Source organism: Amblyomma americanum, chromosome 1 (genome assembly GCF_052857255.1).
Source record: "Amblyomma americanum isolate KBUSLIRL-KWMA chromosome 1, ASM5285725v1, whole genome shotgun sequence".
Taxonomy (NCBI): domain Eukaryota; kingdom Metazoa; phylum Arthropoda; class Arachnida; order Ixodida; family Ixodidae; genus Amblyomma; species Amblyomma americanum.
In genome coordinates, this window is record NC_135497.1 from 232,131,325 (window position 1) to 232,158,958 (window position 27,634).

Here is a 27,634-nt window from a genome sequence, read left to right on the forward strand (position 1 = left end):
CTCTAGAACTAGAACCTTGATTCTAGAGCACTGTACTGAAGGAAAGGCAAGCCAAGTGCACTGGCGTGCAATGCTGAGAGCTCTGTGGTTCTTGGCGTTGAAGCTGTCCTTCCCGATGTAGTGGTAAGTTTATATTCCTTGTATTATCACCCTTGTGTGGTAATGTTCCCGGCCGAAGCCTGCCTGGCGTTGCGTATGTCTCCTCGCCCAACGTCACCTCTCCTCTCCGCTCATCCCCTTTCTCTCCTCCTTTACATCGTTTCACTCGCCCCTTCGGCAGACAGCGCCTCTCCTCCTCTACATCGTTTGGGGGGGGGGGGCAGCGGCGCTTCCTTCCCTTCTGTCCTCCTCTCGACCACCCGTCCCCTCGGGATCTCCAGCGCTGCATGATGCCAGCTCGGCGTAGGATGGTCCTGAAGCAGCCCCCCGGCGGTACGACCAGGCCCGCATCCCGAGATCCTGGACACGGCCGCCGGTCCCTTGTGCGCCAGCCAGCTGGCGCCCCAGCTGTAACCACAGCTCCTGCGCGCCGCCGGAAACGGCGGTTTTCCTTAGCGCACCCCGCCGCGCTGCTACCCTGTAGCAGTTTACCCCGCGGTCCTCATCGGCTGCCACATGGTGGCCTCCTGCAGCCAACCCGGCTGAGTTGTAGTCATCGCCCACCTCCGCCCAGCCTTTCGGCCGGACCGGGGAAATGAGCTGCCTGCCTCCTGCAAGCCCCCGACGTGCACGCGCCACTCCCAGTGCGTGCCGTTCACCCTCCCCAGTTGTGGCTACTGCTGCTGCTGGGACCTGCCTTCCTGGACACCACGGACCACCAGCGCGCGTTGCAAGCGGACATCCCCCTCCCCACATCCCCTTTCCCCATCCCCGCTCCAAGCTGTGCCCCCGCGAAATGGGTGGCAGAAATCGAGCACATTCCCCCCACATAGCCACAAGAAGAAGTAGGATGCCTCGATGGGCCAGCGCCGCTTTCAGGGTTAAGACACCGCTACCGGCGGGGACATGTTGGGTCTCACCCTCCCGTTCAGTTGCATTGAACGCAATGCGACGGCGCGCCATTTTGAAGAAAAAACCTGCAGCTGCCGCGAGGAATTCAGAAATTTTGGTGTTCAACGTTGACAGAGTGGTACCACAGATAGCTTAAACTGTGAATCGGAGGTAGTTACTCTAAAGTAGACTATCTTTCGCAGCTAACCTGCCGATAGAGTCGGCGCCTTGTGAACAGTCGGTGCACTCATGCGTGTTGGTTCTCTTCTGTAGCATTTATTCTGCGCAGTGTTCTTTCATAACAGCTTTCTTACAACTTGCGCAGCACATTCCAGTGCAACCTTCTGGCCCGAATACTCTCCACTACAATTACTTTTCCAACAATCAGGATCACTTATTTCGAGCTGCAGTTGCATATTGGCCAAAGGCTGCCATTCAGGCAGCTTTTCGTTTGCCGTGAAATCAATGCGAGAAGGTGCGTTTCATGGCTGCTAATTTAAACAATTATGAGGATGTAAAGATAAGTAGCATTATCCCTCCGTCCCAAGCAGAAACTGTTCTGAAAAACAAGCGTTTCGCATGCCTTACCTCTCATACTTTGAGGTTTACTGTTGTTCACGCAGTCTGGTTTGACCTGCGATTGGCATTTTTTTCAGCGCGCGCTGTCGCGAACAAAGCCAAATAGCCGGGTCACTTCACTAGTGCGGGCAGAACACCCGGGAACACAACAGACCCTCATAACTTGGTCTCTGACTGCTACATCACGCACACTACGAGCTCACTTGAAGCAAAGGGGCGTGGCCCGTTTTTGGCTCGGTTTTGCAAGTTCTGTGCGTTCTCCGCCGCCTTTCTTCTTCAGATTAGAAGCCCGTCGTCGTCGTTACGTATCGCGGCCTTTCTTCTCCCGATTATGGCCGCCTCGGTAGATACCGCACGTTCTGCACCACGCTGCCAAAAGTAGCATGTTTTGACCAGAAGCGCTTGCACTCGTGCGAGTGCTAAAACCTGCCAGGCCCCATCAAAAGTTGCCGAGCGGCTTTGGCTTCACAACCTGATCGCAAAGGTGTTTAGCAATAAGGCAGCCGTATTATTTATGTGCTCTTGTGGGCAAGCGCGTATGTGAAGCTCTCGTCGTAGCTTTTTGTTGAGTTTACTATTTCTTTTATCTTAATGCCACGAAGGCAGGAAGGCTCTCCTCTCTCCTCCTTTGCGCCAGCTCACTACGAATATCCTGGCGCCAAACCCATCTTCTGTGCGTCAGTAAGCAAAGAAGCCGTGGCTGCGTGACGCGAACGCAAGGTGGCTTTTTTTCTCCAGTAACGGTTAAAAGCGACTGTTATCCAGTAACAGCTAGCTAGTCGCTTTTGAAGATTTTTCTTCATGTTTTGAAAGGAAACAGAAATTGTTTAGAAAAGTTTGTCCTCAAATAAAGCGACTTAATCACTACGAATTAGGAAGATGTCATTGCAACGCATCGGCAGTCTATGTGCAGTCAACACCATCCAAAGGGAAACGCAACCATTTGCATTGTTTTGTTGCGGTACAAGCCACTAAGGAAAGCAGTTCAGAAAATATGACCATTTGGCTTCAGACGTGTCCTCCGCTTTCTACTCTAGAGCAGTGAGGTGACAAGTTACTTGGAAGAGAAATTTGACATTATTATGTGGAATTTTTCACATACGGTGCAGCAACAAGACAATATGAGCTTTGCAAAATTGTTGTCATGAGTTCTCCAGGCGAATACGCAGTAATGAAAATTTATTGCCTTGAAGTAACGGCAAAGTAACGAGTGGTGCTTTTTTTCGGTAACGGTAATGGTAACGCGTTACCTTTTTTTTGTGGGTAACGTAGGGTGGTAACGAGTTACTCTTTTTTAGCCTAACGAGTAACGTATTTTCTTCCTTTTTTGTCCGGTAATGCCTACAACACCGTTTATACCACATTATCACAACTGTTTTTATGACGTAACACAACTATTCTTACGTCGCCGCGCACATGGAAGTGCGTGGCGTGAAACGACTACACCAAGTGTCTGCGCAAAGGCGACTGGGTGTAGAGAGAGGAACTCGAGTGAGGAACTTGAGTTGACATGTGCCAGTACATCAGGCACGTGTCAACAGGTAAGAGTGATACGTGGGAAATATCACCGCTACTGATGTACTGGCGATGTTGAATGTCGCGCGTCAAGCGTGCTTGTATCCTTCCCGGCCACCAGGGCAGTATTTATACTGGCTGGCGGTCAATAAACTTTTTAGTTGCGAGTCAGCGCTCTGTGTTGCGTCTCTTCTTCTCTGTCCCGTCTGTCGCACTGTAATGGATCATCGTGAGCACCAACTCGCCCAACAAGTAGTTTTGGTTTCTCGAATCCAAATTTCTTTGAAATAAGTGCACCTTTCGCTCCCGAACAAGCGGCAACAAAGCCATAAAATGCCGAACTATCAGATTTTGCTAACAAAAAAAAATGATAAGAGTTCTCCTCACCGTCCCTTTAACTGCACTGTCGTAGGCGCCCAGAGGTTGCAATGTAAATAACAGAACCTTGAAGTTTGTGCAAGAAAAAACAACACTCGCTGTATTCAAGATTGTTCTTTGCGTTTCTTCGGAGGTGCACAGGACCTCTCCAAACTTGAATTCGACGGTGTTGAAAGAGCAGGCGCTGATTGATGCCAGATTCAGGTGGACGAATGCCTTATGAGAGGTAGGCGAAAATACAACCGCGGCCGGCTTATGGCTGGCGACAACGTGCCGCCGCATCGCCAGAACAACTACGGCGGCGGCGGCGCCCGAGGGCCATGGATTTTTGGTATATTTTCTGTGCACAAAGGAGCTGCGCCTGTTCAATGTAGAACGAAGAGACGCGGCAACCCTGGGCACCATAATCGCTGCAAACGTTCTCCTAGGGACCACCAGCAGCAGCGACGCGTGGGCCGCTTACCGGTGCGTACCAGGACTGGTTGACGGGAACGGCGTCTCCATGGGCCTGTCTCACAAGACCGTTAACCACTCCACGAACTTTGTGGACCCCACAACCGGCACCCACACGTAGCACATTGAGGGTTGCTGGCAGAAGGTTAAGGCCCAGCTCATAAGGAGTGGGCGCAAGCTCACCCCAAAACTCACTGAGTCTTACTTCGGGTGGGTGTGGTGGCAGTCATTTGAACGGAAGGCAGCGCTGCAGCGACCCCTTCTTGCGACTCGTGGAGGCCATTGCACGGCACTACCCAATGTGAAGTGGGCCATTTTCCTGCCATATTCGACCCCCTCCAAGACTCAAAGCTGCTTTGGCAGCTTTTTTTTTTCAATGGTCCCTCTCAGGGCCACCAATCGCACTTTGACAGGGCAAGCACGATGCTTACCAATGTCTCTCACTCGAGTTCCTCTCTCTACACCCAGTCGCCTTTGCGCAGACACTTGGTACAGTCTTTTCGCGCCACACACTTCCACGTGCGCGGCGACGTAAGAATAGTTGTGTTACGTCATAAAAACAATTGTGATAACGAGGTATAAACGGTGTTGTAGGCATTACCGGAAAAAAAGGAACAAAATACGTTACTTGTTAGGCTAAAAAAAAAGTAACCCATTACCGCCCTACATTCCCCAGAAAAAAAAATGGTAACGCGTTACCATTACCGTTACCGAAAAAAAGCACCACTCGTTAATTTGCCGTTACTTCACGGCAATAAATTTTAATTACTGCGTATTCGCCTGAAGAACTCACGACAACAATTTTCCAAAGCTCATACTGTCTTGTTACTGCACCGTATGTGAAAAATTCCACATAATAATGTCAAATTTCTCTTCCAAGTAACTTGTCACCTCACTGCTCTAGAGTAGAAAGCGGAGGACACGTCTGAAGCCAAATGGTCATATTTTCTGAACTGCTTTCCTTAGTGGCTTGTACCACAACAAAACAATGCAAATGGTTGTGTTTCCCTTTGGATGGTGTTGACTGCACGTAGACTGCCGATGCGTTGCAATGACATCTTCCTAATTCGTAGTGATTAAGCCGCTTTATTTGAGGACAAATTTTTCTAAACAATTTCTGTTTCCTTTCAAAACATGAAGAAAAATCTTCAAAAACGACTAGCTAGCTGTTATACTGGATAACAGTCGCTTTTAACCGTTACTGGAGAAAAAAAGCCACCTTGCGTTCACGTCACGCAGCCACGGCTTCTTTGCTTACTAACGCACAGAAGATGGGTTTGGCGCCAGGATATTCGTAGTGAGCTGGCGCAAAGGAGGAGAGAGGAGAGCCTTCCTGCCTTCGTGGCATTAAGATAAAACAAATAATAAACTCAGCAAAAAAGCTGCGACGAGAGCTTCACTTACGCGCTTACCCACAAGAGCGCAGAAATAATACGGCTGCCTTATTGCGAAACACCTTTACGATCAGGTTGGGAAGCCAAAGCCGCTCGGCAACTTTTGATGGGGCCTGGCAGGTTTTAGCACTCGCACGAGTGCAAGCGCTTCTGGTCAAAACATGCTACTTTTGGCAGCGTGGTGCAGAACGTGCGGTATCTACCGAGGCGGCCATAATCGGGAGAAGAAAGGCCGCGATGCGTAACGACGACGACGGGCTTCTAATCTGAAGAAGAAAGGCGGCGGAGAACGCACAGAACTTGCAAAACCGAGCCAAAAACGGGCCACGCCCCTTTGCTTCAAGTGAGCTCGTAGTGTGCGTGATGTAGCAGTCAGAGACCAAGTTATGAGGGTCTGTTGTGTTCCCGGGTGTTCTGCCCGCACTAGTGAAGTGACCCGGCTATTTGGCTTTGTTCGCGACAGCGCGCGCTGAAAAAAATGCCAATCGCAGGTCAAACCAGACTGCGTGAACAACAGTAAACCTCAAAGTATGAGAGGTAAGGCATGCGAAACGCTTGTTTTTCAGAACAATTTCTGCTTGGGACGGAGGGATAATGCTACTTATCTTTACATCCTCATAATTGTTTAAATTAGCAGCCATGAAACGCACCTTCTCGCATTGATTTCACGGCGAACGAAAAGCTGCCTGAATGGCAACCTTTGGCCAATATGCAACTGCAGCTCGAAATCTGATTGTTGGAAAAGTAATTGAAGTGGAGAGTATTCGGGTCAAAAGGTTGCACTAGAATATGCTGCGCAAGTTGTAAGAAAGCTGTTATGAAGGAACACTGCTCAGAATAAACTCTACAGAAGAGAACCAACACGCATGAGTGCACCGACTGTTCATAAGGCGCCGACTTTATCGGCAGGTTAGCTGCGAAAGAGTCTACTTTAGAGTAACTACCTCCGATTCACTGTTTAAACTATGTGTGGTACCACTCTGTCAACGTTGAACACCAAAATTTCTGAATTCCTCGCGGCAGCTGCAGGTTTTTCTTCAAAATGGCGCGCCGCCGCATTGCGCTCAATGCACCTGAACAAGAGGGTGAAACTCAGCATGTCCCCGCAAGTAGCGGTGTCTTCACCCTGAAAGGACAGAAGGGAAGGCATCGCCACTGCCCCCCACCCCCGAAACGATGTAGAGGAGGAGGGGTGCTGTCTGCCGAAGGGGCGAGTGAAACGATGTAAAAGAGGAGAGAAAGAAGAGAAAAAAAGGGAAGGAACGGGGAGGAGGAGGAGAGGGGACGTTGGGCGAGGAGACATGCAACGCCAGGCAGGCTTCGGCCGTGTTCCCATGTAGATACGCGAACTGTAGAACAGCATACAAGGCTCTGAATGAGTGTTTGCAGTCTTGCAATCGCTAGGCCCTGCATTCCGGTCACACGCGTTACCGCCGCAGGAGCTATTTTTGCCGGCGTCCACTTGTGAAAATATGCGAGTTTCACGTATGGTTTGACTAGCGCAACTTTCTAGCAGGCTGTCATTTGATTTGTAAAGTGCTTCACACGCATCTTTTGACAGGGAACTGCACTATCCTGTCCGGTTGTCATTTGCGCCGTTTCGACATCGGCTTTAGGCCAGATTTTACTTGCAGTTCACAGCGGCTACTCAGGCCGTTCTTTGCTACTGTGCTTCACTCCCGCTAATATCTAGGCACATTTTGATCGTAAAGAAAAAAAAAATTGCGCTCTGCCCGTGCAGTGTTTCTCTTTGAGTCGTGTATATGAATTCCAGTAGCAGTGCATTTCAGCTGACAGATAGTTGTCCTCAGCAAGGATTTGTCCACTAGCTTTATTTAGTTCCGCTATGTAGCTGTAGGCAGTGTAGCTTCCTAACAGTGCAGTGTTCATGCAGCAAAATATCTTATGCGAAAGGCTATAGCACAGGTTTCATTTAAGAGAGGAAAAACTATGGTTAAAGGGGTTGTAGATACAACTGATGCAGCATGCTGATGTCGACGTAGTGGACAGTGCAGTCTCATTGGTCATGCTACATTTTCATTCTCGGTACTGTCCATCGTTTCGTGTGCTCGTTTTTTTTCCTTTTTACCACTGCAGTTAGCATTGTCAAGAATGCACTAGTTATATCTACCGTTCATTCTAGTAACCTTATGCATGTCTTGCTGTTTAATTTTTTTTTCAGATATGTGACTAAACTATAAGAGCAGGAAATTGAGGTTAAAAAACACTGAAGAATCACTATATTTTTTATAGGCAGGATTTGCGTGAGATATTCTCCTTTACAATTCGTTGCCATATGCTGTTTTTTTTTTACCTAAAGTAGCTTGTTAGTGATACAAAATTTAGCCTTCTGCATGTAACTGCTTGGGTATAGGTACTTGTGCTCTAACACGTAGCTGACAGTAGTATGAGGCTAGCAGTGTATCATTTGGCAGCGTTTCAAGGTCAGGATGTGACGCAAGTAAAACAAGCAAAGTAATCTTTAATGCCCATTGTAAATTGAACATTTCAGCTTTTTTTTCAGACTTTTTTCACTACTTACCTACTCGGGAGCAGCATCACCTAGCGATATGTCTGAAGCCAAGACAAGGAGGAAGGTGGTCATCAAGCGTTTTGCTTCTGCAAAATTGGTGGATATGGCTCCCCTTCAGTAGATTTAGCTCTATGCAGCAAGCTACACAGTTACATGGGAAAGACTGGATGAGTGTTGTTTGTCATGCAATCAGAGCCAAATATCTAAAAAGCATTTACCCATTGCACAAATCAACACTCAAGGGGCATACACTATAAGGAATGCCTTCTGCCTAGCGTTGTGTACTGTTATATGAAGGGTTTGTGTCTATATTGCAATAGCCATGAGTGGAAGCATGATCATTCGGTTGAGTACAAAGGATGAATTTGTCATTAAGGTTAAATGTCTGCCTTTGTTAGTCACTAGTGTATAAAGGCTGATAATTTATATCCAAGAGTAGTGCAGGAAAGGGGGCATTCTTTTTATATAGGCCAGGAATACAGGCACCATATTCCTGAAAATTTATGTCTGTAATAACCCTTGTAAAGATAAAGCTCTATGCCTAACGTGTATTCTTTTTTGCTATCTATTTGTATGCTGGAAGCAGACACCAAATTGTTTTCGTTTTCATATTTGGATATGACTGCCTGCTAAGAACTAATTGAGCACTGTGCTCATTCTGTTTTGCATCATTAATAGATCTTATGCTAACCTTTTCTCACCATATGCTGCCAGTGTGCCTGGCAGCTTATGCCTTTTTTTGCGATGTTCTTATTCAAGTATACTTATAAGTGGACGGCAGTGTGAGCTCGCTCAGAGCTGCCACTGAACTTTCAGCACATTTTCTGGATTCACCTCTGGCTTGAAAACTGATAGCCTCATTGGTTTCAAACCTGGCACCCACACATAATTTATTTTTTTTCCTTATTTCCATCTGTTTATTTGTTATATATTATCCTCCTTGTCATGGTTTATATCAAGCTTAATAGTGCCTATGCCTTTTGCACTATACGAAGGTTTCTCCCAACTGCTCACAGATGAATTGCATGGCAGTTTGTTCCTAAATAGGTGCGTTTTTTCTGTTCTTTCTTGGAGGGATTCGAAATTATTCCTTTCTTGAAGCATTTTTAATGCTTCATTGAAAATCTGCCACCCATCGACGGATAATAATCATTATTCTACCCTTGTATGAAAACATCCTTCTGTTTTCTATGCTTCTCTTTCATTCCAACTAATGGTCTCCCCCTCACCTTTTTTGTTTTCTAAAACTGCCTATTGGATTCTCTACTAAAAGTACAATGTCTGAAGGGTGCTACATTCTAAATTCCCACTTACTCTGTTGCTGGGTGAGCATGCTCATAACTTTAATGTTCTCAGAGTTTAGTTTAAGTTTAGTTTTGCTCGGTGTTTTACAAGCTACAAAAGTCCAGTGTCAAATTTTGCGTTCTTTCAAACTTCCTCTGATAACAAGACTGAAGTCTCCTCAAATGCTTAGCCATAGAAGCAGTTAGCTTTATTATGGCTAAGGCTGTCTCTTCAAAAAATTTTAGTTTGCATGCGATTTAAGGCATTTTGTTTGACATGTGATCCCTCCCACAAAAGTAATCTACAGAGTTCTAACTATATTAGTGTACTGTATTGAGAAAATTTAACTGCTTGTTGTGCACTGCGCATGAGAGTACTGCATGTGCGGCAACACATGAGCATTGTGTGCTTTATCAAACTCCTGCAAAGACTGTCGAGTGTTCAGAGAGAATGGCACTGTGCATACGTTTGTCCGCAGTGGTGAGATCTCTTGTCAACGCTGCACAACCAGTATGCTCATAACTGCATCAGCACGGACATACTGAATCCGTTACTGACACCAAGACAGCAAGGGTTCACTAGACTTTACTACTCATAAACGGCACCACTGCATTACTGAGGAGGCAGTTCAGAATAGGCAAAATAGTTCACATATTCTATGGTCTATGCAGTCATTTGAGCTCTCGGGCTTTTAGGCAGTGCAGGCATCAATTTCTTATAGGGGTTACTCTTGGAGAAACTGTTGTTGAGAAGGCAGTTGGGGTGGCATTTATTAAAACACTCTAGACATACCGATAACTGTAGGAAACTCTGGTGGAAGGAACAGTGTTAATGCTATATTACACTGCTAAGCATGAGCCATCGATTAATGGCAGCAAATTGATAAAATGGGTGCTAGCTTTAGCATCCCACATTCTTCTCAAAATAGGCAGTCTACAGTGATGCCATGAAAGATGCTTCATGAATCTACTTTCGTGAGATGTGATGAGTGTCCAGAATGTCCATGTCAAATGCTCGGAGTGATTAAGCTCCACTGCATGTAACATTCATATTTGCGCTGCACAGCTTTTAATTCTTGCAGACATTATAGAATTGACGTCGAGAAGCTAAAGGAAAAGTTTTCTCGTGATTGTCTCTTCAAAGCAACTGTTCGTCATAGGCCAGTAATAGCATGGAAGTCATGATCAGTAACATTTTGTTTGGTGATTACATCATCTCATGTATAACAATTCAGTTGGGCGTGTGTCAGCTAACATCAATTTGTGCCAAGGGTGTTTGCAGAGCTTTGTTGCTATAGGAAGCTAGTAATTGCTCAATTGTATTTGTAAAATCAAATGTACAGCTGCACTTAAAAGCATTGGACTTAACCTCTGATGCTGTATGACAGAGCATGGTGTGATTGTTTTCCTTGTCTTTTCATAATGTGTGGAATTTTTTACCTTTTTTGCACTATTCGTGCTGTTATTTTCATAAATGGCTCTCCCTATGTGTCATAACACCCTACAAAACACAACATAAATGGCCCTCTTGCTCATTCATTGTAATTATCCTGCAATATAATCAAATTATTTTCATATAATGTTGTCCAGCTATTTCGTTTGACATCATACTTATTCTTTGAACTTCGAAGCAAATGATTATGTAGGCATTGCTGTATGTAAACACTTGAAGGGATAAAATGGGCCTGAATTTTAAGAGTCCTTTCTCTCAGAATCTTGGATAAAATCTACATTTTAATTTTAGTGGCAATGGAATGCTGTTAAGATCACATCATGCATGCTATTTTTTGCATAAACGAACATGCTAATACTCAGTGGTTCCAATAAGTGTTTTGGCGGCCTGTTTGCAAATATTGCTGTCTTCTGGTGGCAGGTTTTTTTATTACCTATGTCCAGTGTTCAAGCAGTTATCAGTAACAGTGGAAATGAAAGAAAGGAATTACATATTTCTTGTCTACTACATGCTTTGTATTTGGTAGTGGCAAATGAGACTTTATTCTTTTTTCTTTTTCATAGTGCACATTGTCTTATATCTAAAAGGAGTTATAGGTTGTACTCTTTTATGTGCATCTCGTATGTGTTGACAGCCAAGATACAAATTGTTTTGTAAATCTAGACAGTTTTCAAATGAATGCAGTCCTTGGAAGCTAGTTGGCATGGACAACTTTTTGGTGTTTAAATTTATCCCTTCAGTCCACTCTGGCATTATCCCCCCTTTTTCTCTGTAGTACTCTACTACATTGTAGAGTAATCTTGAATTGGCACATTCTGTTGTGTTTTTGCATAAAAAAAATTGAAAATAGAAACATGTTAGAAGGGACAAGAACCCTGAAGTGGGGCTGGTTGGTTACTTTAAGCATGGTGACTTGGAACCAGTGTTACTAAGAGGCAGACTGAAGACCAGCTACACACTATGAATGCTGTGCAGTGAACAGAAGTCTCTAGTATTTATAGTGCTCAGCTCATTATCAGACCTTGTTTTTTGGCACTGGAACTATCTCTTATCATATAAAGTCCTTGCTAAATATGTTTTTTAGGTCGGAAGCCTGTCTCCTGACATTTTCATTGAAGTGTAGAGTTGCACTTTGATTACTCATGTCTAACCATTGTTGCTTGCCTGCTGTCCTCTCTGTAGTGCAGTTTATTGTAAAGTCTTGGCATTTGCCATCATATGTGCTGCGTGTTCATGGACTGTTGCAACAAACCTTTGCCTCTTTTGCTTTCTTTTACAGGTGCTTTCCCAGCTTTCCTGTATATAGTTCTACATCCTATCACTTTAACTTCAAATTGCCTATTACTCTACTGTCATATCATGTTCTACCCTCCCTTCGGCATGCAATTTGTACCTCGGAGTATTCTTGAAATGCAGTTGTGTGTATTGTCGTGAACGTGTTCACATGTGTTCAAAAAAGCATTTTTGATGTTGAGACCAGCCATTGTTTAAGACACGATTTTCTAGCATGGAAACCAGAGGACGAATATGATGAAAGAGGGTAAATGCTAGACACGAACAAAAACTTCACTGACCTGGGGAACACAGAGAAAGTGCACGCGCACAAGTTGTAGGTAGAGCTGTGACAATAACGCAAAGAAAGATTATTCGAAATGAACAGTTGGCTTGGTCTGCTTGTGCACACGTCTATCTGTGTATTTTTGCTATAAATGTGTTCCCCAGTCAATACAGTTTAGGTATGTAGTGCTAATTCAGTTTAATTTTTTAGTTTCGTATTTAGTGCTGAAGAATTTTCCTCAGATGCCTTAAATGAGCTATCCCTACTGTGTACTAGCCAGAGTCGCTTTGGGACGTTAAACCCCGTAAATAAACACTCCTACTCTGTACTGTATTAGACCCATATTGGTGCTGTCAGAGGACCACAGATGTGAAGCACAAAACATTTGCCCAAATTGCGTGAAAGCAACACCTGGTGGCCCAGCACTCTATAATACTGAGATGGCGCTGGACCTGTTCATTTCGTGCTCATGCTTAAAGGGGCAATTATCTGATGGCGTGTGCATGGTGTCCAGACAAGGATTTGTGCTCTCTTCAGCACTCGAAGCCAGCGAATGGAAGTGGGTTGTACAGAAGTGAGACAAATATTTTTGTGCATGAGAAAGGGGAGAACTGGTGCCATTCTTATCACTGTGGTGACGGGTTTCGTTGTGGATCATTCATTCATGCAGTTTCAACAGTGTGCATGTTCTGCACTCTTTCGTCTCTTATAATGCCTATGTTTAATGAAACTAGTCATAGTGATGTGCTGGAGTCATTAGGTATGAATGAAGGCGCTTTAGCCAGCTGTTCTGCAGTGAACCATATGCTTAGGCTGAATGGACTAGGGACGGTTCTAATGGCATTTCACAGGAGATGCTGGGCATGAAAAATAGTGTTGATTGGTGCTTTGATGCAGAGACTATAATTTAGCTAATAACTTGTAGCTAGTGTTATAAATAGTTGTCTACAATTATATTTAGTATTTTTGGGCTAATGCAAGTTGAAGAATGAGACAGATTCTGTGAGCACGTCTAGAAACCTGCGCCATGCATGGGTAAGGCCCTAACTTGCTGCGGCAAAAAAAATTTATATTCCGCAAATCTAGAACAAAAATCTGCGAATTTTCGCAGGTGGCATCAAATAATTCTTTAGAATGCACCTCTTATTATATTCGGAACAAAGGTATGAATATAGTATGATTTTTTTTTATTTCTGAGCTTCTCAAGGTGACTAAAGCGACCTTCCCCACCAGGCTTGAGAGCTGCTGAGGAGAAGTCAGCCCGACCTTATCACTCGACGCAAGTTCTCTCGTTTATCGTTTTTTCATTCCTTGTACTACGATGGCTCCCCGTTCACAGCTGATCGCATCGCCCCTGCCCATCATGTTTCATCCCGGTCTGATCATTCCCACAAAGTGCAACCCATCTTCGCACGAACACTGAAATATCAAACATCACCCTTACTATTATCTATGGCAGAGTGGAACTCGTTACCGGCTGACATAGTTTCTGAAACTGAGTTATCACATTTTCAAACAAAACTTTCATCGCACCTTGGCCTAGAAAATTCACCGTGATATTTTCAGTATTGTTGAAGCATTAAGTCTCATACGCTCAACCTATGTATCTGTCAGCGACTGCAGTGATGTGTACTTGCAATTTGTATATATAGTTATTCTTTGTATTTGTTAAGTACTGTGTGCCAATAATCTGTATTGTGTTGTTTTCATGCCCTCCCCCCCTATGTAATGCCCACTTGGGCCTTTAGGGTATTTAAATAAATAAAATAAATAAATAATCACCTTGGAGGCAAAGCGAGTGGCTTGCAAGTGCAAAGGAGAAGGCGGCAATGAATATGGAAACAATACGGTGCAGGGCATTGAGAAAGAAAAGGCACTGGAAGAGCTGACTGGAGTTTGGAATGCAGAGGAGCGCAAAATGGTGTAAGACTGGGCAGCTCGAAACACCGAGAAGCAGCAGCACACAAGCTATGGTGGCTACTATTGTGTGGCAGGCTGTGTGCATAGAAGTATTGGAGGCTTGGCTTTGTTCAGTTATGGCACGTGCATCTGAAGCATCGCTAACTCCTCCAGGATGAGACTAACAGTATGTTGTAAATGAATAAAATAAATGATGTCCACTGCTTCCATATTGTAGCATGCCATATGTGTTTCTTGAGCGGGAACTTGGCTGTGGTCTATCTGCGTGAACAGTTTGAGGGTGCAGTATAATCATACTAATTTTAAAAACTTTTTCAGTTTCCTGACTCCACCCTCGCATCATTTGTTCAGATAAGGTAGAAAAGTCATTTTCCCATCATACTGTCGTTTCTATCGATGTCCATAACAGTAGCACTAAAAAAGAATGGGGCTACTAACATACGATTCAGTGAAAAATGCTTACATCTGCGATGTTTTGTAGTAATTCAGGAAACTAGGGGCCTTGCGTGTGGCATTGTGCTTACGGAGCCAGCCCTTTTTCATTTGTGCTCGTACTTGATGTCGCTTGTAACATAGTGCAAAAAGACAAAGAAAGTTGATTAGAACATATCAGTTATATAAATTCCTAATGAAATCTAGAACTAAGGTGGTGGTGCATGTTATGGGGGGGGGGGGGGGGGTTAACATCCCAAAATTGCACATGGGCTGTAAGTCATGTTGCAGTGGATGGCTACAGATTAGTTTTGACCAGGTGAGGATCTTTAAAGGGCATCTCAGACATTTTTTCCTACCTCTCTCATCTTGCTGAAACTTTCACATTATGTTCTCTGCAGTTTTTCTGGTCCTTTGTGGCAAGTTTCACAGTCGAGATATGTTTTCTTGCGTCGCAAATGAATTTTAAAATTTCCGGTTTCGTGACCTCACTTCGGGAGATTTCTACAGGCTGCATTGCGTGCCTGACGTCACTGCATGCATGCGTGGCCATCAATATTCACTCTGCTGAAGAAGTCAATATTGAACTGGCATTTGTTCATTTCAGACAAATGTGCAGTCGCCTGTTTGGCCAGTCAAAGCACGCACGACAGGTTTTTGTGACAGTACCCATGATGTCATAGGATGGTCTGTCCAGAAGTCATCATTTGGTTGATGACCGGTTTCGGTTTCCTGGATTTTGCGCTTTTAAAAAGTTTCTACTCGCCATTTTGAAAAATGTTTTCTTTTGCACCAGAATGAGGGGACTCTAACGAATGTGACGTGATTGTCACCTGGATGTTCAGAAAAAGCCCCGGAATCGGTCTTTGATATGAACTGACATGATACAACACACGGGTGTTCTTGCACATCACCTCCATCAAAATATGGCTACTGTGGCTGGGATTCAGTCCTGTGTCCTTAAGCTGAGCAGCCAAATGTTGCAGCCAATAAGCTGCCATGGTGGGTGATGATGCATTGCACCAGTGAGCATGAGCCGGTTGTTATTGCCAGCCGCATGCAAAATTTATGCTTATTGTGGTTTTCCATGAGAGCATTCTTGTTAAAAAGGAAGGCACTGCTCAGTAGTGCCATGCTGTTTGGTAAGAATTTCACCTTCAGTCTAGCTTTAATAGTTGCAGCTGACTCACTGGAAAAGCCTGAAGCTCTGTCATTTTGGTCCTTGAATCTGCTTAAATGCCAAGAATATGCATGTGCTTGTGATGTTATAAACACTGCAATGCTGTTTTTATTCTTGCAGGTACTGGCACTCTTATGGAAAAACAAACTTGGCAGGAAAACAATAGTCCGAACCACCCCTGGCTATCTTTTTAGGTCTTATATAGCCTGGAAGCCATGGTCTGTAAAATAGCTAGTCTTGTAATTGCACCATCTAGTGTATGTGGCCACAGTGGGGCACTTGTGTGCTTATCGCTTTATGCTAACGGTTCTACTGTGGCCGTGCATGTAGAATGGTACCAACGTGTAGGCATTGCACAACTGTTTCTGCATGGTCTTGTGTATGAGTGCATCTGGAGGTGCGTTCTTAATCTTCATAGTAATATACAATAAAGCGTGGTATGATTTTTCTTATTCTTATTTGTTCATAATGTCTGGTATCTTGCCCGTACCATTACAAGAAAAGGTTTAGTGGAATGAGCTTATTGTTTGTGTTGCCTTCTGTGCAAGAGAGTTCGTCTTGATTTTTTTGTGACTGCTGCCGTTCTTGCAGATGGCTGTCTTATTGATTTATTGAGATTTGCCTTACTTCGTAACCAAATTCCTTTCAGTTAGGGTTGTGCTGCTACTTTTTCTTAGTTCCGTGTTTATGCTGTAACTTTTATTCGAAAAAAATGTGTGGATGTCACGGTATGCCATCAGTTGGAGAGAGGGAGAGGCAATTGCCATGGCTTGTAGTGAGCCTGTTTCTCGCAACATACCAAGCATAAAATTGGCTTCTTTGTCTTGTTGGGATTGTTGATGCAGGGAATAGTGAAATATGAGTGCTACTTCTCGATTTGAGGGCATTTTTTATTGTTAATTTCACAAACCTCTTGTTTTGGCTCCTTTCTAACACTTTTGCTGTCTTCTGTTGTTATGCTTGTGTTAGTTACTCGTACTCAGCGGCCAAAATATTTCTGAGGAACAGGGGCAACCGAAACTAAGCAAATGCTTTGCAGCTGTTTCAAAGTGGCAATGTAGCCTTTGTTTCTTTAATAAGGGGTGCACTGATAAAAAAAGGAGTAGCAAAAGTAGGTTCTGCTCTCATATTGCATTTATCCTGTACTGTGAGCCCCTTGCGTTCTACCAGCTAGCCCAGTTCTAGCTTCTTCACATCACTTTCAATTTGGTTTCAATTTTTCATTGTGGCAGTGCTTGCCATTTTGTACCTGCAAAGAGGATTGAGCTTTCACTTTGTTTTTGTTCATTTTGTGTGTGAGAATAAGGAAAATACTAATTGTTTTGCAAAGAGGGGCTGTTCTTGAGGTCTGTATAGCCCATGTGTCTGGGTCCTTCAACAGCCGCTCAAATGATCCCATTTTTTTAGTGTCTGAATTCATCCCTGGAACCTGAAGCATTCAGAAGCAAACACAGGAGTCATCCCCTCCTATTATGCATTTTTGTTTGCTGTTGCATTCTTCAATGGCACCAAGAAACCTTAGCTTCTGACGTTCTCTTTTTGTTCTTCATAATTATAAAAAAATTGCATCGAAAGAGGTGAAAGAATTTCCTGCCAAGAGACGTGTGCTCTCATTCTTTTTAGGCTAGATGCTGAACATATGATATTTTTTAATTGCCAGTCTCCATTTTACTGATCAGTAAATTACTCACAGCCCAGCTATTGTCTTTCATATGCTCTCCTCGCTGCGGTGCAGGTTGTTGAATGTCTCGGCATTAACTGACTTTTCCATTGCATGCTCAGACTTTCGCAACAATGGTACGCCTCTGTTGTTTCACATTGTATGTGAGGCTTTGTAAAATTCTTGTATTTATACAGATTTACCTTGCATATTTTCATTTTACCTTCAAAGAAGCAATTGCTGCTGCCATTTCACCCTTTATCCTCTTTTAGACATTCATACTTCACTTGTGCGGCTGCTCAGAGGAAGTTGCATATTGTACAGTTTGTACTCTGCATTCAAACCTAGGGAATTGAGTCTATTAAAGCAATGCAAAAACAACTTAAAATTTACAAGCTCTTAGTATCCATGAATTTACCAACTCTCAAATTCATAGCACGCATTAGGAGGACAAAAGACTACAGAACATGCACTATTGGAACTGCATCAATGCTTCATCATGATGCAGTTCCAATAGTGCATTTATGTGTTTGTTGTATTTTTTTGTCTTCCACAGCACGTGTAATAGATTTGAGAGTTGGTACAATTATGGCTACTAAGAGCTTTTAAATTTTAAGTTGTTTTTGCATTCCTTTAATAGATTCACTTATCAACTTTAAAGTGAAGTCGCCCATATTTGGTGGAAAACCCATACATATAAACTTAGTAGAACGAGACTCAGCTTTTATGGCTTTATAGCAGCCGCTGGGTGAAGGCACAGCATTGGTAGCTCTGGAGGTATCAAGCTAGCTAATGACTTATTTACGTCTAAATGGCATTAACTATTACAATTATCTGATACTGCTAACACAAATCTATGACCAAAACCTGTGTCTAGTTTTGGTCATTCTGTGAATGTATGTGTTCATGCTTGATGCCTCATGCAGTTGTAGTGATTAACATAAGAAGGAGTAAGTAGTGTTGATTAGAACATGTATGGAATTCGCATTCCTCAAGGAATTGAGCTATGAAAAATGAAATTCTTTCTTGTTGACTTTTCCCAGGTTTTTAGGAGTCACCTGTGGGCTTTTGTGTTACACTTTTGAGTTGCGAAAAGTAGGCTTCAGCACATGGTTGGGGATATTGTAATTGTAATTGTGGTTAGCTGGAAAAGGACAGGGTTAATTGGAGAGATGTGGAAGAGGCCTTTGCCTTGCAGTAGGCGTAGTCAGGCTGATGATGATTGCATTAGGCTTTGTGACAAATTTTCGCTTTGGTAGTCTTGTGAGAGTATTTGCTAGTGGTGTGTTTTAATGCTGTATTAGTCTGGTTTTGGAAGATTGAGAATTCAGCAAAGCCCTATTCACGTTTACAGCACGTGCGTCCAGCTCCTGAGGGAAGAAATTTATTACTTTGGCCTTCTTGCCAGCTACGTCATGCCTTTTAGTGTAGTTGCAACTGTCTTTCAGAGGGTGTAATCACATCTTTACAGATACCTTCCTCGAGTATTGGGGCTGTTGATTATATATTTTTGAGGCATGTAGAATGGTTGCAGGATTGCATCACTCGTGAAGAGTGATGCGAACAAAACAAACACACTGGACATGGGCGCAGGTGTTTCCTTCATATTAAATTTTTTTTCAGAGTATTATGATACATTTTCTTTACTCTTCTGCACTTAAAATGCTGCGTTATTTCTTTTTCTGACAAAGTTTTGCCATTTCCCGCTGAATGATGTTTTTGTCTACTGATGCTTGTTCAAAGCATCTACGACGTTGTTTCAGGGAAGCCCGCCACTAAGTTATAAAACTTTTTTTCGGATAAAGAGAGGCTTTTCGTGGCATAGCAATACCAGTCTTGGCGGTTATCAGAAAACAGGTGAATCGGTAACTAGTAAGCTGTGTCTAATAGTTGCCTTTTTAACTGTTACAGATAGGCGCATGATTGCAATTAAACATTTGTAGCTGGCCGTTAGTAAAAGCCGTATCAGTTTTTAGAATTTCGATAATACTTCGCCGCTGTGGCGCAACAAATTTCGGCCATTTCTGACGCCATTCGAAAACCGCGCTTCTGCGGGGAGTGCCAAGCGGCGTCCATCAAATCGCGTTACTATGCCGCATGGACCACTTGACTCTTCCGCCCGCACTGCGTTGTTCCCCGCGCTCCTCTACTTCGCAGCTCCAGCGCGTGGGGGGAGAGAATGTCGCATGGTACATGAGGCACGGAGTGACTCGATAAAAAAAATGTGCCTGGACGTCACGACCTCTCGCAAGGACTACTTGGAGTCTGGGCAATGGCGCGGCCGAGAGTAACGTCGTAACGTTGAGTGCAGTGGCTACTGCCCATGTGCAAGCGTGCTTAGACTGCGGCCAACTAGCGAGGGGGAAGCTCTCGCGTCCGGCTGCAAAAAATGTCGCGTAATGGCCTCTCCTAACTATCCTTCCTCCACGGAGTGACGAGATTTAAAAATTGGTTTTGGCGCTCGACTACTGATCCGGAGTTCCCGGGTTCGAACCCGACCGCGGCGGCTGCGTTTTTATGGAGGAAAAACGCTAAGGCGCCCGTGTGCTGTGCGATGTCAGTGCACGTTAAAGATCCCCAGGCGGTCGAAATTATTCCGGAGCCCTCCACTACGGCACCTCCTTCTTCCTTTCTTCTTTCACTCCCTCCCTTGTCCCTTCCCTAACGGCGCGGTTCAGGTGTCCAAGGATATATGAGACAGATACTGCGCCATTTCCTTTCCTCAAAAAACCAATTATTATTATTATTAAAAGGAAAGACGCTGTAGCTCGCTACTTAATTGGTGGACACCTATATCGCACTGTGGGGGAAAGGTGAGAGTGAATAAAGAGTCGTCATATTGGAGACCTCTGGAGAAATTTAGACCAGCTTGGGATGCACACCGGTGCTTTTCGCATTTCGTCTTCATCGAAACGTGGCCGCCGCGCGCGGGTACTCCGGCCCGCTATAGGCAAGCGCCTAACCAACGCAATTTGATTGATATCGCTTTGCGCTCCCCACAGGCGCGCGGCTTTCCAATGGCGCGAGAAATGGCCCAAACTTGTTGAGCCACAGCGCCGAGGGTAATCACATTTTCTAAATTCTAAAAGTTGATATGACTACTACTGTCGGCCCGCTACAAATGTGTAACTGCTATCAGGCGCCTATTGGTAGTAAAAAAACTTAACAGTCGAGCCCACCTGTAAGAGCCGCAGCTATAACCAGCGCTCAGTACGCACTAGGGCGGTGCTACAATCAAAATATGTATTAGGGTAATGGCGATACTTTTCAGATACAACGAACAACTCTGCCCGCACCACTCGGTTATAGCGAACGAGGAGGCACCGTAAACTCGCACTCGAGTCGAAAAATATGGTAGGGTTTTCACTTTAAACAGGGCAGGGTGGGAGAAAGCACGATTAGCTGCGTGCGTCCCTTCTCCGTTTCTTTCTGTTTTTCTTTTCCTTGCTACATGTGCCACTCGTTTGCGCACGGTGTCTGAAGAGCCGTTTTTTTTTAGGAAATAAAATGGCGTAGAAATTGTCTCTCACCTCGGTGGACACCCGAACCGGGCCGCAAGGGATGATAATATTAATAATAACCATAAACCATTATTATAACGGTTATTATAATGGTTTATGGGGAAAGGAAATGGCGCCGTATCTGTCTCATATTTCATTGGACACCTGAACCGCGCCGTAAGGGAAGGGATAAAGGAGAGTGAGAGAAGAAAGGTGCCGTAGTGGAAGGCTCCGGAATAATTTCGACCACCTCGGGATCTTTAACGTGCACTGACATCGCACAGCACGCGGGCGCCTTAGCGTTTTGACTCCATAAAAACGCAGCCGCCGCAGTCGGGTTCGAACCCGGGAACTCAGGATCAGTAGCCGAGCGCCCTAATCACAGCCACCGCGGCGGGTACGCCCGAGGAGTTGGGAGTTAAAGAAGGAGGTACAGTAATGGGGGGCTCCGGAATAATTTTGGCCTAATCGGGATCTTTAGCGTGTACCGGTACCACATCAGACAGCACACGGGTGCCTTTGCGATTCGCCTCCATCGAAACGCGGTCGGGTTCAAACCGGGGAACTCGGGCTCAGTAGCCAAGCGCCTTAATCAGAGTCACCGCGGCGGCTTTTTTCACGAGAACGCGGCGTGATTACGGCGCCGATGGCTCGCGCGCCGGAAGCGGGGAGGGGGACAGAGCGTGCCGCCGACGCAAGCATGTGGTTTACTACGAAATAACAAGGAAAGAAAAGAATCTTGCTAGCCTCAGCATATGCCATCGCTTCGGAAGCACCTGAGCTGGTTCAGCGGAAATAAACAATAGCAGGAAGAATGGAGAAATAAAATAAAAGAGGTGAGGTGACCGGTAGAAAGTATCGTTGAGAAGCAATACAACCTTTGTTCGTAAAGTTTTGAGACTGAGTCTATTAAAAAAATGCGTTTAACATTGAAATCATTTGTGCAGCACCCTTTCGAAATAATTTCCCTTACAGTCTATACACTGCTTCCAAGGCTTCTTTAGGTCTTGGAAACGCTTCTTTTGGAAGAGCTGTCAGCTCCTTTATCGTGGTGTCTGGAATGGCCTCCACGCTCCCCATCCAGCGACCTTTCAGAGCTCTCTTCACATGTGGAAATAGGAAAAAAATCGCATGGGGAGAGGTCAGGCCAGTATGGCGGATGAGGAATTACAGTAATGCCTTGCTTTGCGAGAAATTTTGTCACGCTGAGAGCAGTGCGCGGCCATGTGTTATCGTGGAGAAGGCTGCATTGTCCAGGTGCCCATAAGTCAGGGCGACGGCGTTGCAGGGCATCATGCGTGTGTTGGAGCACGCGGATATAAAAGTCCTGATTCACCGTCTGCCCTTGTGGGACGAACTCGTTGTGTATGACACCTCTGGCCTCGAAAAAAACTATCAGCATCGTCTTTGGTTTGGTCTTCTGTCGCCGCACTTTTCTCGACACAGGTGAGCTTGTGGACCGCCAATCCGTGCTCTGCCTCTTTGTTTGAGGATTGTATTGAAAACACCATGTTTCGTCTTCAGCAATGATGCTGTCGACGAATGCAGTATCCTCTGCCTCGGAGAGCAAATCAGAGCTCACTGATGCCCGCATGTCATTCTGGTCATGTTTGAGGGAGTGCGGCACAATTAAGTCTGGCATTCAGGTTTCGTTTCTCCAAGTTCTCACGCAAAATTTGGTTGCATGTTGTCTTACTAATGTCGAGATCATCTGATAGCATGCGGTCTGTAATGGTGCGAACTTGCTGGACGATTTCCCTGATCCGAGCTACGTTTTTTCGTTCCGTGTGGTTGAAGGGCGCCCCTGCCTTTTGTCGACTTCTACCGAAGTTCTCCCCGAAGCGAACCTCTTGTGCCACTCGAAAACTCGCACCCACGATAATGTCTCTTTGCCGTAAGCGTCACGAACGAGCTCATACTTCTGTGTGGTTGTCTTGCCAAGCTTCATACTGAATATGTTTACACGCTGTTCGAGGTAGACGTCCTTCTCTCGACATTCACTTACAGTAGAATGCGCAGACTAGTGACAACGTATTCGTGATAAAGATGAAGTGTGGCAAGTGCGCTGCATGCACTCGCGCGCATGGGGGGAGAGAAGACGACGAAGTAGGAGAATACAGGTCGGCTCGACCGTATGCTACGTGTACTGATTCATTGCTAATTATCATTACTACGATACAACAGTATTCTTTACGTGTAGTGCCATCTAGTGGCTGCCAGAGCAATTAACATAAATAGCTCAGGTTAGCCCGAAAAGATGGCGTTGCATATACGCACCAGCTCTCCCGCAGGGAGCATATATACAGGAACACTAGCACCAACATTTGTTTTGGGGAATGATTTCTGGTAAAGAAAATAGATCAGTCTCGAAACTTTGCGGACAAAGGTTGTATACACAAATAATTTTGCAGGGGTCGATGAGATAGCATGAGGCGCGTGGGATGGTGGCAGGCATCGTCGTGTGGCCAGTTGTCAGCTGTTAGAAGGCCAGGGAGTACCAAACATCGCGCGACTGATTTCGCTCCATTGGTTATGGTTTCCGAAGCACTTGGAAAGCAGGGAGGGACGGAGCGTAACAAATCAATTTTAACCTGTCGCGCGACCAGCTATACCCCCGTGTGAACCCGCCTTTCACAATGGCGAGTCGCTGAGGTCGCACGACAGGTTTATATTGATTTGTTGCGCTGCTCCCTGCTTTCCTAGTGCTTTGGAAACCGTAACTTATTGACCGAAACCGGTCGCGCGAAGACTCACCAGTGTTAATCCCCCTTTAGAATGTGGCAATGACGACGGAGGCTTTTCCGCCTCAAGAGCTCCTAATCCTCGTGTTGAAACCCGCTTCCAACCAGGAAAGAACATGGTGACCTAAAAAAATGGGAGGACCCTTAAGCTTCGCCTTTAAAGGGGCACTGAAAGGTGCTCAAAGTAATGTTGCGGCATGCCTAGGATGTTCAAAGACACCGCTTCCCAAATATCCTCAAGCAAGAATTTTTCTACTCCGTTGCGTGGAAGCTGAGTTATCTGTCCTTAAAATTTGAATTTCCGCGTTTTCGCGTCTTTTTTTCTCCTCTCGTCACTTTTGCACATTAAAATGTCAGTGCTGCGCCGCCGGCACACCCACTCGGCCCCTCCGCCGGCTGCCGACGCGCGCGGGAGTTCCTTGAGGGTAGAGCTTCCGGCCGCGGCCATGGTTGCTGCGTGATTTCAAAAAGAGTTGGCGCGGCGAACCAATGATAGCCGTCCTCTGCTGAAGTAAAGAGCAGTGCATGACGCGTTGCGCGCGGATTCGGACGAAAACACTGCCCCGCTGGTCGCACCGAGGCGTAGAAACGCGAATTAAAAAAAATTGTAAATGAGCGGCGCGCAATTTTGAGGTCTTGTACGCGGTATGGACGCTTGGTCGCCTATACTCTACATAATGCAAGCGTATTAGAGCCAACCTCAAACACCCTTTTCTCGGGCCCTTTAATAGTGAAACGCGACTGCGTGTTGCAGCACTGCCAGGGAGTCCACGGAACGCTATCGCCTTGCCCTTTGGACAAATCGCTCGGACTCTAGCAGGCCTTTGAAAACAACGCAGACGCTGCTCCAGACTAGCACTCGTATTTGGCTGCGGTTCCATCACACCTGTTCAGAAATTAACATAACTACTCCGATGCAGAAAGGTCGCCTACGCGGGCAAAAAGGTTGCCTGCACCCAAATAATCCAAACGACACCCCAAATTTAGGAAGTAGACCCACCCCAGAAAATTGGTTTAGTATTAATGGAGGATTAATGACGATTAGTGGTTGGATATAGGTTAATTATTGGGGATTAGTGGGTGGATTAAGGTGGAAGATTGGGTGCGGTTAATATAATCCCAAACGATAATTCAATGGAAGGTACTCACTCTAGTCTCCAGGTTTTCAACTTTATGATGACGTCACGACCTTCTCGACCAATCAGGGACTATCGCTACGATGAACCTCAGTGGTATTTATAAGGAGGCAATCTAAGTGATGTCACATAACTATCTATTTTTAAAAATTAGTGGCGGGCTTCCTTCAAACACCTGGTATAATTTAGCATACTGTGACTAATGACTGTGTGTATCGTAAGGCAGCCACCATCACAGGCGATCTTGGCACATTTTCTTTAGTTTGCATAGTGTAAATGGAAAAAGCTAATCTCTGCCCTCAAGTGATGCATTGTCTTTTTTTAGGAAGTGCGGCCCGCGCTTCGGACTGCAGGCGGGGGAGACAGGGCCGGTCATTGACCTGCTGGGAGACAGCTTGATATGTCTTTGCCATGGTGGCGCCAAACTCGCCACAATGGTGAAGTTGACACGACAGGGATCAATGCGTCTTTTCCCTTTCCACCTGCTGGGAAACGGCGTGCCATTCCTTTCCCACGGAGGCACAGACGTAGCTGCAGTGGTGACATTGACACGACAGTGTTCGAGGACTGTCTTTGCCCCTTTCCATCGACCGAGCTGTGAGATATCATCAGCAGCGCCCCCTGCCGTGGGCGGTACCACCAGTGTCTAAAACTGCTCACTTGATTGGACATTGTTCTCCGAACTTTATTCCCTAGTCAGGGATCTAATGAACTTCTGGTTTGTTACCGAGACACTCCTTTCTCGACTGTAAGTATGTAAACATAAACCTTCTGCGCAGTCTCCTTCTTAACGGAGTCCGACACCATCCTCCGGAGACGGGATCTGCGGTGCTGAACCAGTCAGACAACCTAAGGGCCCCTCAGTCTCCAACAATTGCTTTTGCATTCTAGAGCCAGGGTCAGGGACAGTTTCAGAGCGCTTCCTTAGCTTTCCAATCTTCCTCCTTTAACACATATGTCTAACGAACTCACCCAAACCTTTATACTTTTTAATTGAACAAGGACAGTGAGACGTCGTATTTTCGTGCCAAAAGCAATGTGAATGGAATCAGTGATTATAATGCACTACGTTGAGACCGGGAATGAATACACTATTTACGTGTAATCGTATGCACCTCCCTGCAGTTTTAAAATACTAATCTCTCTTTTGCTTTATCATGCTTTCGTTTCTCGCACCTATGACAATATAGTTCAGTGTAGGTGCTGCTAACAGGAGCTCTACATAAAATCCGGAATGTAATGTAATGTAGGATGTAAAGTGATGTACAAACCACAAGAAATATCGCGAAGTCGAGGAGTTGATGAACCCGATACACTGCCTGCCTTTCTCGTAGCGATTCACGAATATGCTCACGACCCCAACAATAGTGGTCGCCTTTCGTAAGCAGGCCGTACTGAGCAACCGGAACGTCGTGCAGTTTATCAGGAACTGGAAGACGCCACCCTCGTATGGCGTGCTCCTCAGGCAAGAGCAGCCTCGGAAAGCGATGTTTAAATGCCTCCAAGTTGGTGCGCATTACGTCAGCAGGAATCGCTGGGCCCATAAGCTGAACCCGCCGTTGTGCCTTTTGTCTGTCTCGTTGCGGGTCGAAACTATGCTCACAAGCCCTTTACGTGACCGTTGCCTGGTGCATGCTGCTGGGACTTCTTGGCAGGAAAGTCGTACCATAAAGAAAGAACTGTCGTAAGTTTTTTTGCCCGGACTGGCCCCGGGCAGTGGTCTAGTTTTGATTGCGTCCATAGGGCAAGACGCTTGCCTAGAACACGTTCTACGCGTGTTTCGGGCTAAACACGCGGTACCTAGCGATAACATTTGGTCAGAAATGGTTTGGATGTAAGCATGGGCAGTTAAACGCAAAAGATTTCATAGCCATTTTTCGCCGTTCTGTTTGCAGGGGCTTTGGGAGCGGCGGCACACAGTTCGGTCGTTCTAGACATGTGTTTTTCCCGCATTTCTTTTTTTTCAGTTTTATTATGTTTTATATGATTCGTTTGGACTTATCCTTCAAATAAAAACTTATTTTCTCTCTCTCTCTCCTCGTTATGCTTTCTCTTCTCTACGTTTCTGCTAGTGCGTTTGCTTCCTCATTTTACACGCCTTCAGTTTAGTTGTTTTACTATTTACGCAGTTTTATGCCGGGTTATTCCGTTGCCTACCTGACTTCCATACCGGCATACCCTGGCGCAGCCGTCGTTCTCGCACGGCTTTGCAGACAAGAATCGGGAGAGCAGACGCAGAAGGAGAAGAAGAAGAAACCAGCGCACCGCCTCGCGGCAGCTGCCGCCTCTCATTTGTCGGTGCAATTCCGCGGAAGAAACGCCAGCCATGGCCAGCGGACAATACATCGGCGAGGAAATGGCTTTGGTTGAGCTTGCGGGCAAGTTTCTGCCGACCCATCGAGGGGACAGCGACAGCTACAACGCTCCCGAGCAATGGTCGGTGGACAAAGACGATGCGGAAGGGCTCCACCGACCTTTGGAAGATCCTGCAGCCGCCGAGGAGGAGAACCCTGGCGGCGTCCTGGTCGGTTCCGGCCTAGAACCACTCGGCAATGGTGCTAGCAGCGAGGCAATGAACATCGCGCAGTCAGGCCCCATGGAGACCTACCCTGAACCCCCGAAGTGTGCTGGACTGATGGGGCTGTTGGCGCTCTGCGTAGGGGCGTCACTCGGCTTCGTGGCGGTGCTGATTGCGTTCTCGGCCTACGTCTACCAAACGAGATTCAGCGCCAAATATTCGCCAGCATATCCGTGACTGTCCTTGTGGCGGCGGGACACTCTAGCTATTCCCTACCGTTCCCCTGCCGCAGCATTGCCGAACAAGGGGAGAGTTCTTCTGGAGGGAAGCCGCGCCTGAATGATCCGCATTTCGATCAGCGCTCGTTTTGTGTCCCGGAGCCCCCTTTACAAGCCGGAAAGAGAAATAAAA

General features: G+C 45.6%; 1 protein-coding gene across 1 annotated transcript; it reads left to right on the top strand.

Annotated features, from left to right (window-relative positions):
* LOC144114776 (uncharacterized) lies at nucleotides 1-27,634 on the top strand. Its single transcript, XM_077648728.1, has 2 exons — nucleotides 1-123; nucleotides 26,835-27,634. Exon 2 carries the CDS (start codon nucleotides 27,032-27,034, stop codon nucleotides 27,458-27,460), a length of 429 nt encoding a protein of 142 aa, XP_077504854.1. The 5' UTR covers nucleotides 1-123; nucleotides 26,835-27,031; the 3' UTR covers nucleotides 27,461-27,634.